At 44.1% G+C, this 14,982-nt stretch overlaps 1 protein-coding gene across 3 annotated transcripts in view; it reads right to left on the minus strand.

Moving 5' to 3' along the window:
• Positions 1 to 14,982, minus strand: part of ORMDL1 (ORMDL sphingolipid biosynthesis regulator 1) — an 85,740-nt gene that overhangs the window by 14,983 nt on the left and 55,775 nt on the right. For 2 of the 3 annotated variants that reach the window (XM_073633187.1, XM_073633186.1), the window contains one exon: positions 9,979 to 10,159. In XM_073633187.1, the coding sequence (XP_073489288.1) occupies positions 9,979 to 10,152 (174 nt within the window). In that variant the 5' untranslated portion in view covers positions 10,153 to 10,159. Of the gene's footprint in view, positions 1 to 9,978; positions 10,160 to 13,388; positions 13,586 to 14,982 lie in introns of those variants that run through there. The other variant, XM_073633188.1, reaches the window with a different exon arrangement.

Raw genomic sequence — 14,982 nt, forward strand, 5'->3', positions numbered from 1 at the left:
TTCACCAAGTGCCATTTGAAATATAAACAAGCAACACTATGTATGGAGTTTGACATCACCATTATTATTTTATATATATTTTCATATATATATATCTTTTAAGGATACCACCATTGATACCTGTACGTCTTGTTTAAACTTAGGAATATATAAACATACAGGTAGGGAACTATTAATCAGGTAAAGGAACAGCGCCATACCCTTCTACCACACTAATTAATTCTCATTCTAGTAGATATCTATAGGTTTACAGTGAAAACAGAATCCTTGTTAGAAATGCCGAGATAAAATTAAGTGTAAAAAAAGGTATTTATGCTCAAAAAAAAAAAATACCACTTTCAGCCCACCCATCAATTTGCATTAACTGGTTGCTTAATGTGACCAACAGGGAAGTAGATCAGTAAAGTCAGTCATTGACTTTTTTAATCTCGGCCAGTTCAGCAGGAACAGTATAGGCAGACTAAATTAACTCAAATTGATCAATCGCTCAAGCTGGGTACAACCAGCCTGCTGGATTTTACACGTGATTATTGCAAGGGGCTGTTATAGCCACTAGCAATAATCACTGTGTTCTCCTGGCACAGATGCCTTACCCCGCCACTCCTCCCCGGGAGAACACAATGGCTCGGCAGGAGGGAATACCCTGTCAACGCTGACTGTTTATACGGGGGAAATTGGGTGACTCTTTCCTTCAACCCATGGTTGCAGGAGCAAAATTTGCTCTGTCTATGGCTGGATTTAGGGTCACCTTCACATTTGCAGCCACCTCTCCGTTTGGATTTTCGAAGTAATATGCAGCAGAGTTGACCTCTGATTATAGTTCATTTTTAAAGTATAGCTAAAGGCAACATTTTTGCTTTGCATAGAGTATAGAGGGAGTCGAACACTTGTCAGGTATTTATTGCCATCTGTGCCACTGTTAGGGAGAGATTCACCCGGTTTGTCCTCTTTATCATCATCACTGAAAATGAAAGAAAAAAAAAAAATCCCTAATTTTGGGTTGTCCTCAAAACAGGATTCTTGGGAACGTCTTCTGAAGGGGACACTAGTTCTGATGACAAGCAGGAATTCCCTCACTTTATAGGACATTTCTCACTTCCTCTTTAGGATAGGACATGAGGTGAAATTTCCCCAATGGGATACAGATGGCAAAAATAAACCTTACAAGGTTTATAATCCTCCCTTTCGCTATCCAAAATGAAAAAAGCTTTGACTTTAGTTCTATTTTAACTGTATGCTCAGTTTAAAATTATCCAGATATCAAATCAATCAGAATCAAATGTAAACAAAATTACATACAGTGAGGGAAAAAAGTATTTGATCCCCTGCTGATTTTGTATGTTTGCCCACTGACAAAAATGATCAGTCTATAATTTTAATGGTAGGTTTATTTTAATAGCGAGAGACAGAACAAAAAAAAAAAAAATCCAGAAAAACACATTTCAAAAAAGTTAAAAATAGATTTGTATTTTAACCTCCCTGGCGGTATGATTATTCCTGATTTTAGGTGCTGAAAGCGGTACCATTATTTTGCACAGAAATTTGGCATTTTATATTATAGGCCTGTAATTCTTAGGAATAATTCACTTAAATCTGTCCAAACCAGAGTCTAGTAGACATCCCGGGTATGATAAAGTTTGAAAAACGAAATAAAAAATTATAATATAATAAATAATTATAAATAATTATACACAATAATAATAATAATACAAATTATTCAATAATGTAATCAAAAACACTGAAATTTGCTCAGTTGCAGAATTGTCCCTTTCGTTACGTTTAGTGTTTGATGACGGATCACCCCACAAATCACTATCACTCAATTCTGCAAGTGTTCTAATTTATCATCGCTGTTTTCTAGCTGGTCTAAAGCCACTTTTGATGTAAAGGGACAGTTTTGGTTGCTATGGACAATCTCCAGTTTCCAGGCAGAAAGAACAGTTTTTATACTATAAAATTGCATGCAGGACACTGAACAAACCACTAGGGACAAAGGGGATGTGTAATTATTTGATACAGTGCTGTAATCTGTAAGATTACAGTATACTGTATCTATACTGTGTGTTTTACTTTTTGAATTTGGTGCCGGACTCCATCCTCGTGCGTCGCAACGCTCGCAGGGAACGGAGCTCGGCACTGTGAATTGAGCGAGACACGGCGGCTCGCCGATCACAGCGGGGAGACATCGCAGGATCCAGGGGACAAGGTAAGTAACCTCCATAAGGATCCTGCGATGCGATCCCGAGTCTGGCTCGGGGATACCACTTTTGGTATTGAAAATCCACCCCGAGCCAGACTCGGGAATACCACTAGGGGGGGTTAATGAGTGAAATAATTTTTTGTTGCCCTATCAATCAGCAAGATTTCTGGCTCCCAGGTGTCTTCTATACAGGTAACAAGCTGAGATTAGGAGGACTCTTAAAGAGAGTCCTCCTAATCTCAGCATGTTACCTGTATAAAAGACACCTGTCCACAGAAGCAATTAATCAGATTCCAATCTTTCCACCATGGCTAAGGCCAAAGAGTGGTTCAAGGATGTCAGGAACAAGATTGTAGACCTACAGAAGGCTGGAATGGGCTACAAGACCATCACCAAGCAGCTTGGTGAGAGGGTGACAATAGTTGCAAATGGAAGAAACACAAAATAACTGTCAATCGCCCTCGGTCTGGGGCTCCATGCAAGATCTCGGCTCGTGGAGTTTCAATGATCATGAGAACGGTGAGGAATCAGCCCAGAACTACACGGAAGACTCTTGTCAATGATCTCAAAGCAGCTGGGACCATAGTCACCAAGAAAACAATTGGTAACACACTACGCCCTGAAGGACTGAAATCCTGCAGTGCCTGCAAAGTCCCCCTGCTCAAGAAAGCACATGTAGTTTTTTTACATCAACTCAACGCGCCGTGTTTGGAGGAGGAGGAATGCTGCCTATGACCCCAGAAACACCATCCCCATCCTCAAACATGGAGGTGGAAACATTATGCTTCGAGGGTGTTTTTCTGCTAAGGGGACAGGACAACTTCACCAAATCAAAGGGACGATGGATGGAGCCATGTACCGTCAAATCTTGGGTGAGAACCTCCTTCCTTCAGCCAGGGCATGAAAAATGGGTCCTGGATGGGTATTCCAGCAATGACAATGACCCAAAAACACACAGCCAAGGCAACAAAGGAATAGCTCAAGAAGGAGCCTAGCCAGTCTCCAGACCTCATTCCCATAGAAAATATGTGGAGGGGGCTGAAGGTTCAAGTTAGCAAATGTCAGCCTCAAAACCTTACTGACTTGGAGAGAATCTGCAAAGAGGAGTGGGACAAAATCCCTCCTGGGATGTGTGCAAACCTGGTGGCCACTACAAGAAACTACCTCTGATTGCCAACAAGGGTTTTGCCATCAAGTGCTAAGTCATGTTTTGCGAAGAGGTCAAATACTTATTTCACTAATTAAAATGCAAATCAATTTATAACTTTTTTGAAATGCGTTTTCCTGGATTTTTTTGTTGTTGTTGTTCTGTCTTACTGTTAAAACAAACCTACCATTAAAATTTAAAGACTGATCATTACTTTGTCAGTGGGCAAACCTACAAAATCAGCAGGGGATCAAATACTTTTTTCCCCCTCACTCTACATAGCAGAAAAATACATGTTAAAGGGGTTGTAAACCCTCTTTTTAAAAAAAAAAAAAAAAAAAAAAAAAAAAAAAAAAACCATCATACTTACCTCCACTGTGCAGTACATTTTGCACAGTGTGGCCCCGATCATCGTCTTCTGGGGTCCCCCAAAGGCGCTCGCGGCTCCTCCTCGTATGGTAAACCCCCTATGAAAAGTGTTCTCCCTGGGGGTTACCTTGCGGGCGAGCTCCCGAGTCCAGCATTTGTGTCCATAAACACAGAATGCCAGACTCAGCCCCGCCCCCCCGGGTCATTGGATTGGATTGCATAGGATGCATTAAGGCGAAAAAAAACAAAGCGTTTATAACCCCTTTAAAGCAAACCTATTCAAAAAATACTACATATAGTGGCATTCTTCTCCAGGTACCCACACACAATTTTAGCTTTCTTCTGAAAGGGTTTGAGGAATTTCAAAACCTAAAAAAAGCTAGAAGGTCAACATTTTGCTCTGCCCCGTCATTCCTCTCGAATGGTTAAGGAGGCCATCCATCATTGGGACAGAAAGCAATTTAAAATTCCATCGCTGTCATGGGAACAGCTACCAATTACCCATTAATGTATCTTCAGGACATGAAGTGAACAGTAATCTTCATTATGGGACACAGGCACCAACTACCCCCACTCCCGAAAAAAAAAAAGAAAAACCCTGACAGGGGTTCTAACTATTCATATCTGAAACTAAAACAAAATGTATTGGCTAAAAGGTATTCTTTAAAACGTATGTTTTTCATGAACTGGACCCATGTTTAGCATTATATCCAGTAAAAAAGAGGATTTTTTAAAACAGCTTACCTGTAAAATCCTTTTCTTTCGAAGGACATCACGGGACACAGAGCCACAGTAATTACTGATGGGTTATATAGGTATCACTGGTGATTGGACACTGGCACACCCTATCAGGAAGTTCAACCCCCTATATAATCCCTCCCCCTTGCAGGGATACCTCAGTTTTGTAGCCAAGCAATATAGTGTATTAGAAGAGGGGCGGGACCTCTGTGTCCCGTGATGTCCTTCGAAAGAAAAGGATTTTACAGGTAAGCCGTTTTAAAAAATCCTATTTTCTTTCTCGAACATCACGGGACACAGAGCCACAGTAATTACTGATGGGATGTCCCAGAGCAATGCTACCTGAGGGGGGGGAACCACGACCAAGTAGGGTGCAATCAGACCTGAGGACCCTGTACCGCTGCCTGCAGCACACTACGCCCAAAGGCGATATCCTCATGCCTTCTCACATCCACCTGATAGAATCTGGTGAATGTATGAACTGAAGACCAGGTTGCGGCCTTGCAGATTTGAGCCATAGAGGCCTGGTGATGCACTGCCCAAGAAGCACCAATAGCCTTTGTGGAATGTGCCCTGATCTGAAACGGAGGAATCTTCTGTTTCAAACCGTAAGCTTGAATGATCAACTGTCGAATCCATTTAGAAATGGTAGCTTTTGACGCTGCCTGTCCTCTATTGGGACCCTCTGGCAGCACAAACAAAACATCCGTCTTGCGGATCTAAGCAGTTGCCCCTTGATAGGCCTTAACTGCTCTTACTACATCCAACTAATGTAGAGATCTCTCTTCCGGAGAACAGGGATCTGGAAAAAAGGAAGGTAGAACAATGTCTTGGTTTAAATGAAAATCAGAAACCACCTTCGGTAAAAAACTAGGATGAGGGCGTAGTACCACTCTATCCTTGTGTATAATCAAATAAGGCTCCGTACAGGAAAGAGCTGCTAATTCTGATACTCTTCTAGCAGAAGAGATGGCCACCAGAAAAATTAATTTCCTTGTCAACAAGACCAAAGGAATCTGACTTATTGGTTCAAAAGGCTGTTTCTGTAACACAGCCAGGACCAAATTCAAGTCCCAGGGGTTTAGGGGCGCTTTAACCGGAGGATTAAGACGCATCACCCCCTGCATAAAGTTTTGGACCAAAGAATGCGAAGCAAGTGGCCGCTGAAATAATACTGATAAAGCAGAGACCTGGCCCTTGATGGTACTCAAGGCCAGCTTCATCTCTAATCCCATCTGTAGAAAATCAAGGATTCTACCTATGACGTATTTCCTGGGATGCCAACCTCTGGATTCACACCAGGTTATATAAGCCTTCCAGACTCTATGATAAATCATCCTGGAAGCTGGCTTCCTTGCATTAATCAAGGTAGATATGACAGGACCTGAGAGCCCACGACTCTTCAGAACGTGGGTCTCAATAGCCAAAACGTCAAATTTACATCTGGAACCCCCCATCTTTGGCATATGGCCCAAAAGACGTCGGGATGCAGAGACCATTCCCCTGGAAGTAACTGCTGGCGACTTAGATAGTCCGCCTGCCAATTCTCTATTCCCGGGATGAAAACTGCCGATATGCATGGCACATGCATCTCTGCCCAGACTAAGATCTGGTTCACCTCTTTTTGAGCAGCTCGGCTCCGGGTGCCTCCCTGATGATTGACATAAGCCACTGCTGTGGCATTGTCAGACTGGATCCTGACCGGACAACCCTGTAGCCTGATAGTCCAGGCCTTTAGAGCTAGATGTATCGCCCGGATCTCCAGAATGTTGATGGGTAAGGTCCTCTCTGTCTTGGACCATACCCCTTGGACCGCAGCCTGTTCCAGAACTGCTCCCCAACCTGACAGACTGGCATCTGTTGTTACCACCGTCCAGGTAACCGGTAGAAAGGATTTCCCCTTCTGCAGGTTTTCGGGTATGAGCCACCAATTGAGGCTCTGACGCACTGCATGCGACAGGTGCATCGGAAAGTCTAATGCCTGAACCTTCTTGTTCCAGGTCGACAGAATACTGTGTTGCAGCATTCTTGAGTGAAACTGAGCATAGGGAACTGCTTCGAATGAAGACACCATCTTCCCTAGTAGCCTCATACAAAGGCGGACTGAGGGACCCTTCTTGGTCCTTACTGTCAGAATCAGCTCTCTCAAAGCAGTGATCTTTGCCTGGGGTAGAAATATTTTCTCCTGGCTTGTATCTATAATCAGACCTAAATACTCCAGTCTTCTTACTGGTTTTAGGAAAGACATTTCTAAGTTGAGGATCCAACCTAGGTGTTCTAGATACCTGACCGTGGTCCTCAAGTTTCCATTCAAAGAGGCTACCGACCGGTCTATCAAGAGCAGGTCGTCTAGGTATGCTATGACAGCTATACCCTGAGCCCTTAATCTGGCCAGAGGAGGAGCCAAGATCTTTGTGAACACTCGAGGTGCAGTGGCTATCCCGAAAGGCAGAGCCACAAACTGGAAATGGCGCCCTCCTACCTCGAAGCGCAGAAACTTCTGATGAGCAGGAAAAATGGGCACATGCAGATATGCATCTCTGATGTCTATTGATGCCAGAAATTCTCCTCCCTGCAGGGTGGGAACTACTGTTCGAATTGATTCCATGCGGAAGGATTGAATCCTTAGGAATCGGTTCAGATCCCTTAAGTCCAGAATGGGCCTGACATCCCCATTTGGCTTTTGGAGCGTAAAAAGGTTGGAATAGAAGCCCAATCCCTGGTCCTTTGTGGGAACTATCATAATGACCTCCTGTGACAAAAGTCGCTCTAACGCTAGAAGGAGCGACTGCTTCTTCTCTGGGTCTCTGGGAACATTTGATCTGAGGAACCGAGGAGAGGGGAATTCCTGAAACTCCAGCTTGTACCCTAAGGTTACTGTGGAGATTACCCATCTGTACTGGAAGTCCTCCTGCCAGAGCTCTGAGAACTGTCGCAGTCTTCCCCCCACTCGAGTGAGCGGGGGCGCCCCCTCATGCAGAGGTCTTAGTGTTTTGCCTAGTAGGCTTCTTTCCCCAGGACTTCTTTTGTCCCTGGGGTTGACTCTTGTCTCTGGACCCCGATGGAGGCGGCCGTCGAGACTGCCTGGAGGCTGAAGCCCCCGGCGCTGGGGAAAGAGTCCGTTTGAAAGAGGGACGCTTACTCTTCTTCTTGACAGGTAAGAGAGCGCTTTTCCCACAAGAGATTCTCTTGATATAGTTATCCAAGTCCTCTCCAAACAACCTTGCACCACGAAATGGACACCCAGCCAGTAGCTTCTTACATGGTGCTTCGGCTGACCAATTTTTCAACCATAGGATTCTACGTATATGCACCAACCCCAGTGAAAGACAGGAGGTTTGCACGATAGAATCTCTAATGGCATCAACCACAAAGCATAAGGCCGCTGGAAGGTTAGCAAACCCCTGGGCCTGCTGTTCAGGTAACACTTTGATGACCTGCTTAACATGGTCTCTTAAGTATTGACAGACTCCAATCGCTGCTACTGCAGGTTGGGCCACTGATCCGGTTAAGGAGAAAACATCCTTCAATAGGGATTCCATCCTTTTATCTACAGGATCCCTGAGCATCTGAGCATTGTCAGGCTATTATTTACGGAGGAAATGGCGGCATCAATAGCCGGTATTCCCCACATTTTAATAAACTTTTCTTCCATCGGATAAAGTGTTGAAAACTTTCTCGGCGGAAAAAAACGTTTGTCTGGGTGATCCCACTCAGAATAAATGAGCTTTTCAAGTAAAGTATGAACAGGAAAAGCATGTGCTGCTTGGAAAGGTTTCAGTGACCCCAAAGCAGAAGAGGATTCTTTAGCAGTTTCAGGTATGGGCAACTTAAATGTGGAGCGGACCAATCCAGTGAGGATCTGCACTAAGAATTTCTCCTCTTGGGAAGTCGCAGAGGGTCCCTCTCCACCTGATTCCTCCGAAGAGGAATCATCCGTCCCATCCTGAACCTCTGAAAGGGATTCATCTCCTTTATCCCAGAGCTCCTCTGTCTGAGGGTCTTGGGGAACAGAGGAAAGCCTAGTGCGTTTTCTTCCACTGAGTGAAGACGTAATCACGGCCATTAATCTTTCCTCTAGACCATTAATGGTTGAGGAAAAAACCTCTTGTGTAATATATACAGGGGCTGAAGTGCCAGAAGCAGGTGTAGCCCCTGACCCCGATGGCTCTCCCTGGCTAGCCGTCCCTGGCCCATCTTTAGGGGGGGAGGATGCTGCCGACAGGGGGCCCTCAGAACCTGAACGAGATCCCCTAGTGTCTCTGGTTCCTGGGGTGCTTGAACCTCTTCTACCCATAGTGCAAAGCAACAAGGTGTGAGGTATACAAATGAACACTGCCCGCTGAGCGATGTAGTCTGGCTAAAAGCCTTGCTACCCAATGCTCAGTCTGGCGTTACTTCAGTAAATGCTGCCTAGGAGAATGCCTGTGTCCCACCTTACATGCGACCGTCAGCTCTGTGTCTCTCAGAAGGCTCAGAAGGCTCCTCTACCGCCCCCCCTCGAGTTTTGAAAAAAACGAGCGCTTCCCGCGCTGCCGACTCTCCTGTCATGCTTCTGGAGAAAGGCTGGGGATGGGGGGGGGCTGGTAACAAGATCTGCCTGAACGGCTATCTTCAGAGATGGTGGCCATTAGGCCGCAGAGCCCGGGTGGTATAACCACTTTCTAGACCCCTGTAGCCCCTCTCTAGCCTGGGGGGAACATTCAAACATGAGAAATCCCCCTTTCCATCTTACCTGTTTGCAGCCTGCTTGAGACGCTGGGACATAATCAGCGATGAAAACACCTGAGACAGACAGTCAGCATGTGCAGGTTTGTGCTCTTGGCAGCCCCCGGTGGTCACAATAGGCATAGCATGCATTTACCTTAAAGGAGAAAAGCCACTAGAACTCAAAAATTCTGTGGAATCTCCTCTTACCTTATCCAGCCGCAGGGTGCTGTTTACACAGACCCAATCTTCACCTCTCACGGTGGGCTCCGTTTGAAAAAACCGTCAGAGACTGGGGCCCCCTACGAATAGGGGGATCCAACAGTTCTGGGACCGTAAAGCACCTCGCCAGTAATTAGGAAGTTTAAAGCCATTTTCTGATCTGCGGGGTCCAGCTCTCTAAAAAGAGAAGCATTACGGGTAAAACCTCGTTTCTTCGGACACAAGGCCCGGGTACCATTCAATTCGCCCATGAAAAGACACTTTGAATGGATCCGGTTCGCCTGGCTTGCCCCAGTATAGGATCTTAGGATATTCCCTTTGGAGCTCAGCACAGGACATCTTTACACGTCCATCACCTAAGACACTGGCGTAAAAACTGAGGTATCCCTGCAAGGGGGAGGGATTATATAGGGGGTTGAACTTCCTGATAGGGTGTGCCAGTGTCCAATCACCAGTGATACCTATATAACCCATCAGTAATTACTGTGGCTCTGTGTCCCGTGATGTTCGAGAAAGAAAGTATGTTGCTACACCTGTGGGTCAAATCACGGTTCCACATTTTATTTAGTACTGAACATAGACACCAGAGACTTACCAGATTGTGAATGACATTGGTCAAAGTCCATGCAACAGGGACACTGAAGAAAGGAATGCTTAGCAGCACTATGTGTAGCATTCCCACTCCCAGGGCATACGTTAACCACATTCCACGACTATTCATAACCCTAGTATTTGGGTTCACCTCGCTGTGTGCAACACCCACATTCATCTTGGCCCTGAAAAATACATAAAAGAGATAATTACTATTTGGAAACTCCACCATTTCATGAAGAATTACAAATAATTTAAGAAATTAACATTACACCACACAGAATGCAACTGGTTTTCAAGTACCCTAATGATCTTGCAGTAACAAATGTGCAATCTAAGTGATTATGAATACCTTGTTGTAACACAATAGTTAAAGATAACAATTTTTGCTAGGTGAGCATAACATTTTTGGAAGGGGTAATGAAAAAAGTGGAATACAGCAACATGTACAGAAAATAAATGTACAGTTCGCTCACAATTATAAACTTACAGTAGTTTTTATGGCATGTAAGCATAGCCATAGGGCATGCAAAAAGCCATTGAGATAAAGGGAAAGTTGCACTGTGAATCTGTCAGATGCTGCAGGATCTACAGTAAATATGTCACTAACAGCTCCCGTATATATTGGAACCCTCTCAATGTAAATGTGTTCCAGGCAAATCTTTCATCAAGCAGATACAGAATAAAAAGAAATTATTTTTTGTACAATACATGAGAGTAAGCCACTTTCAAATACAGGAAACCTTTGCCTGTGCAAGCGTGTCTGGCTACATTATGGTCAGAATGGCTCAACCCCCTTTGTCCAACAGTAATAACTGATAAGTGATAACACAAGGGTGCTGTTCTAGTTTTAGCCAGTGGCATTACATGAATGCAGACCTTTCGTTAGCCAATGTACTGGCATTAAAGTAAAACTGTTGTGTATTTTTAGTGAATACACATTTTGCCTTACCGCTAAACATTAAACACTTTCAGGTTGTTATATATTTGAATGCAGTAATAAACAAAAATGCAATTATAGTGCTACCCCCCCGCAGGAGCCGCTTGCTAGACCGGGTTCTCTGTTCTTCTGCCTCAGCCCCACTAACACACCAGGTTGAGCAAATGGATACTGAACTGCTACTGGGAGCACAAATATAGATACCCTGCACACAACTAGGGTTCAATATAAAAAAACAAACATCAGACTTGTTAGTGGTAAGTGACCCCAATATATTGTCAAGGGTTGCAGTAAATAGCAGCATGCACATAAACGTGTACATAGAATTGGTCAATAACCGATCACTAGACAACGAGTTCACTATGCTGTAGCTGCACAGAATAGAGTTCTATGCTGTTGAATTAGAGTAAACCTGGTAATCCACAAAATTAGCAATAAGTAATGACATTAGAAAACATAACAGCAATCAGGGGCGTTGCTAGGTCTACAAAAGATCTGGGGCTAGAGCCCATAGCAGCGTAGTAAAGAAAGTCATACACTTGGGTGGGTATACACATGTATATACAGTAATATACGTTTGTGTATATATCCCCAGAGACTCCCCCCTTACATCAGGGCCTGCAGAGAGCCCCCCTTACATCAGGATCCCCAGAGAGCCTCCTCCTTACATCAGAGTCCTCAGAGAGCCTCCCCCTTTCATCAGGGTACCCAGAGGGCCCCACATTTACATCAGGGTTCCCAGAGAGCCCCTCCTTACATTAGGGTCCCCAGAGAGCCTCCCTCTTAAATCTGGGTCCTTAGAGAGCCTTTGCCTTAAAATCAGGGTCCCCAGAGAGCCTCTCCCTTGCTTCAGGGTCCCCAGAGAGCCCCCCACTTACATAAGGGTCCCCAGAGAGCCTCCCCTCCCCTTTGGGGACCCCTGCAGAGACTCGGGGCTATTGGCCCCAGATTCGGGGCTATAGCCCCAAATGCCACCCCCTAGCAAGGCCCCTGACAGCAATGATAATCAATATTGCTATAACTCCTCTGTAAACAGTAGGCTATATACAGTACACTTTATAATGACAGCAATGACATTTAAGACTCTCTAAAGAGGTACCTCTTACTATGGGCAATAGGCAAAGATTTTGTGAAGTAGCTGAGTGAGCAGACTATAGCCTTAGTTCTTCAGTCAGCTAGCATTGGGGCCCAGTCTTTAGCCTAGGTTCACACTACTGGGATACGATGTATGGCGAATTTGATCCATTTTTTTTGTCCTGTATGAGGTGCGAATTTGCCTTGTGTTTTGAGGTGGACAGGTGTGTGTTTTTTTTTTAATAAATGTAATACTTACCTCTTCTGTGCAAGGGTTTTGCACAGAGTGGCCCCTATCCTCCTCTTCTGGGGTCCCTCTGTGGCACTCCTGGCTCCTCCTCTTCTCGAGTGCCCCGATGGAGAAGCGCTTTCCCTGGAGGCACTCGTGCGGGCACGCTCCCGAGTCCTGCTGCTGCCTCCATCGACACAGACAGCAGGACTTGGTCCCGCCCCCCGAGTCATTGGATTTAAATGACAGCAGCGGGAGCCAATGGCTCCTGCTGCTATCAAAACAGAAATAAACTGCGCTTGTGACAAACGTGATCAAAAATACAGCTGCACCACTCTATTGAGATATTTTCACAAAACAGAATAATAAGGAAATTGTGTTGTGCTAAATAAAAAAAGTCCTCCTTGTATTTATTCCTTTGACCATTACAATGCTGTGGTTATAAAATTAAAGTGCATGCTGTGACTTCTAGATCTTCTTTAGATCTGATTAGCTGAAGAGGATGTCCAAACATATAACTTTTTTCAAATTCTTCCACATGTGTACGACTGTTGAAGCCATTGTTATAAGTTATGCATGAATATACAGTGAGATCTTTAAAGACTAGTTAAAATGCTGAAGTGTTGTAGGCTGTAGATTGAACAAGCTGCGCTTGAGGCAAGAAGCACCTACATCAGTCAATCTTGTTGACTTTTAATTCACGTGTTAGTTTTTTCCTACCAAACACTAACAAATGACTACAAGTAAACAAACCCCAAAGTAACTCATTAGTTAAATTAGAAGCAGTAAACACAAATCTGCAGACAAAGAATTTAATCCAAAGGTCGCAGAAGACAAATCCACACAAGGAACAGAAGTCCAGGTCAAAGGACACGATTTGAGGACAGCAAAATATGGTTTCTTATAAGAGCTCATGAAATCATATAAATACATACATAAACACGATAGGCAGATATGGGCAATTATGTATTTATCAAACATACATTTTATTAAGGCGGATGCATGACCTAAATGATTTTTGATTGTTGAAAGAAACCTGTTGTCAGAAATGGGGGTTGCAGCATCCTAGAATTTGCTGATCTCCTAGTGCATTGCATTCAATTCTCTAGAGTTACAGTGATATTAAACCCTCAGTTTTAAAGCACTTTCAGCAGCTGATTTAATCACTTACCGAATATGCAGCGTCCTTATCTTTCAATCCTTGGCTATTTTCTGACTTAAGCTGATGCCATGACCGCTGCCCCAGATTTCCCGTTTCAGAGAGGCTCCTGTCTCTTGTAGCGTCCTATGAACCCACTCTTGCATGCAGAATCTACAGTTGTCTCCCTACACTGTGTGCATCAATAGGAAGACAACCCTGTAACCTAGGATGGCAAACCATTTCCCTGCTCCTCCTCCCTCTAATCCCCCCCCCCCCCCCCCAAAACCTTTCCATCTTCCAAGCAAACAGACTGCACTAATCATTCTTCAGGGAGGCAGCACAGAGAGCAGGAGCCAACAGCATTGAAAAGTTGTAAACTGCAAGTGCTGGGGTAAAAATTTAACAAATAGTTTACTTAGGAAGGTTTATCTTACTGTGCTCAACGGGTTACGCTAAAAAAACAACTGAGGGTTGAATACTACTTTAACCATTTAAGGACCAGCCTCGTTTTGGATTTTAGGTGTTTACATGTTTAAAACAGGTTTTTCTGCTAGAAAATTACTTAGAACCCCCAAACATTATATATGTTTTTTTTCTCACACCCTAGAGAATAAAATGGCGGTCGTTGCAATACGTTTTTTTTTGCACCGTATTTGTGCAGCGGTCTTAGAAGCACACTTTTTTTTGGAATAAAATCACACTTTTGAATAAAAAAATAAGACAACAGTAAAGTTAGCCCAATTTTCTTTTATATTGTGAAAGATAATGTTACGCCAAGTAAATCAACATGTCACACTTCAAAATTGCGCCCGCTCGTGGAATGGCGTCAAACTTTTACCCTCAAAAATCTCCATAGGCGGCGTTTAAAAAATTCTACAGGTTGCATGTTTTGCGTTACAGAGGAGGTCTAGGGCTAGAATTATTGCTCTCGCTCTACCGGTCACGGCGATACCTCACATGTGTGGTTTGACCACCGTTTTCATATGCGGGTGCTACTCTTGTATGCGTTCGCTTCTGCGCGCGAGCTCGTCGGGACGGGGGGGGGGGGGGGGGGGTTTAAAATTTTTTTGCTATTTTTATTATTTATTTTACATTATTTTATTTATTTTTACACTGTTTTTAAAAAAAAAATTGTGTCACTTTTATTCCTATTACAAGGAATGTAAACATCCCTTGTAATAGAAAAAAGCATGACAGGACCCCTTAAATATAAGATCTGGGGTCAAAAAGACCTCAGATCTCATATTTACACTAAAATGCAATAAAAAAAAAAAAAAAGAAAGTCATTTAAAAAAATGACATTGAAAAAAATATGCTTTTACGAGGCGTGGGCGGAAGTGAGGTTTTGACGTCACTTCCACCCAGCAGTGTCATGGAGACGAGTGGGCGCCATCTTAGCCTCACTCGTCTCCAGGCACAGCACTGAGCAGGACGCGATCGCCTCCGCCGCTACCGGTAAGCGGCAGAGGGCACCGGGAGGGCCCCTCTCCCGCCACAATAAAAGTGATCTTGCGGCGAATCCGCTGCAGGGACCACTTTTATCAGAAAGCCGACCGCCTCATGAAAACGAGGATACTGGGGTTAAGGCAGCTAGCTGCTGCCATAACAACGATATCCGTCGACA

Source organism: Aquarana catesbeiana, linkage group LG06 (assembly GCF_042186555.1).
Source record: "Aquarana catesbeiana isolate 2022-GZ linkage group LG06, ASM4218655v1, whole genome shotgun sequence".
In the NCBI taxonomy this organism is placed as follows: Eukaryota; Metazoa; Chordata; class Amphibia; order Anura; family Ranidae; genus Aquarana; species Aquarana catesbeiana.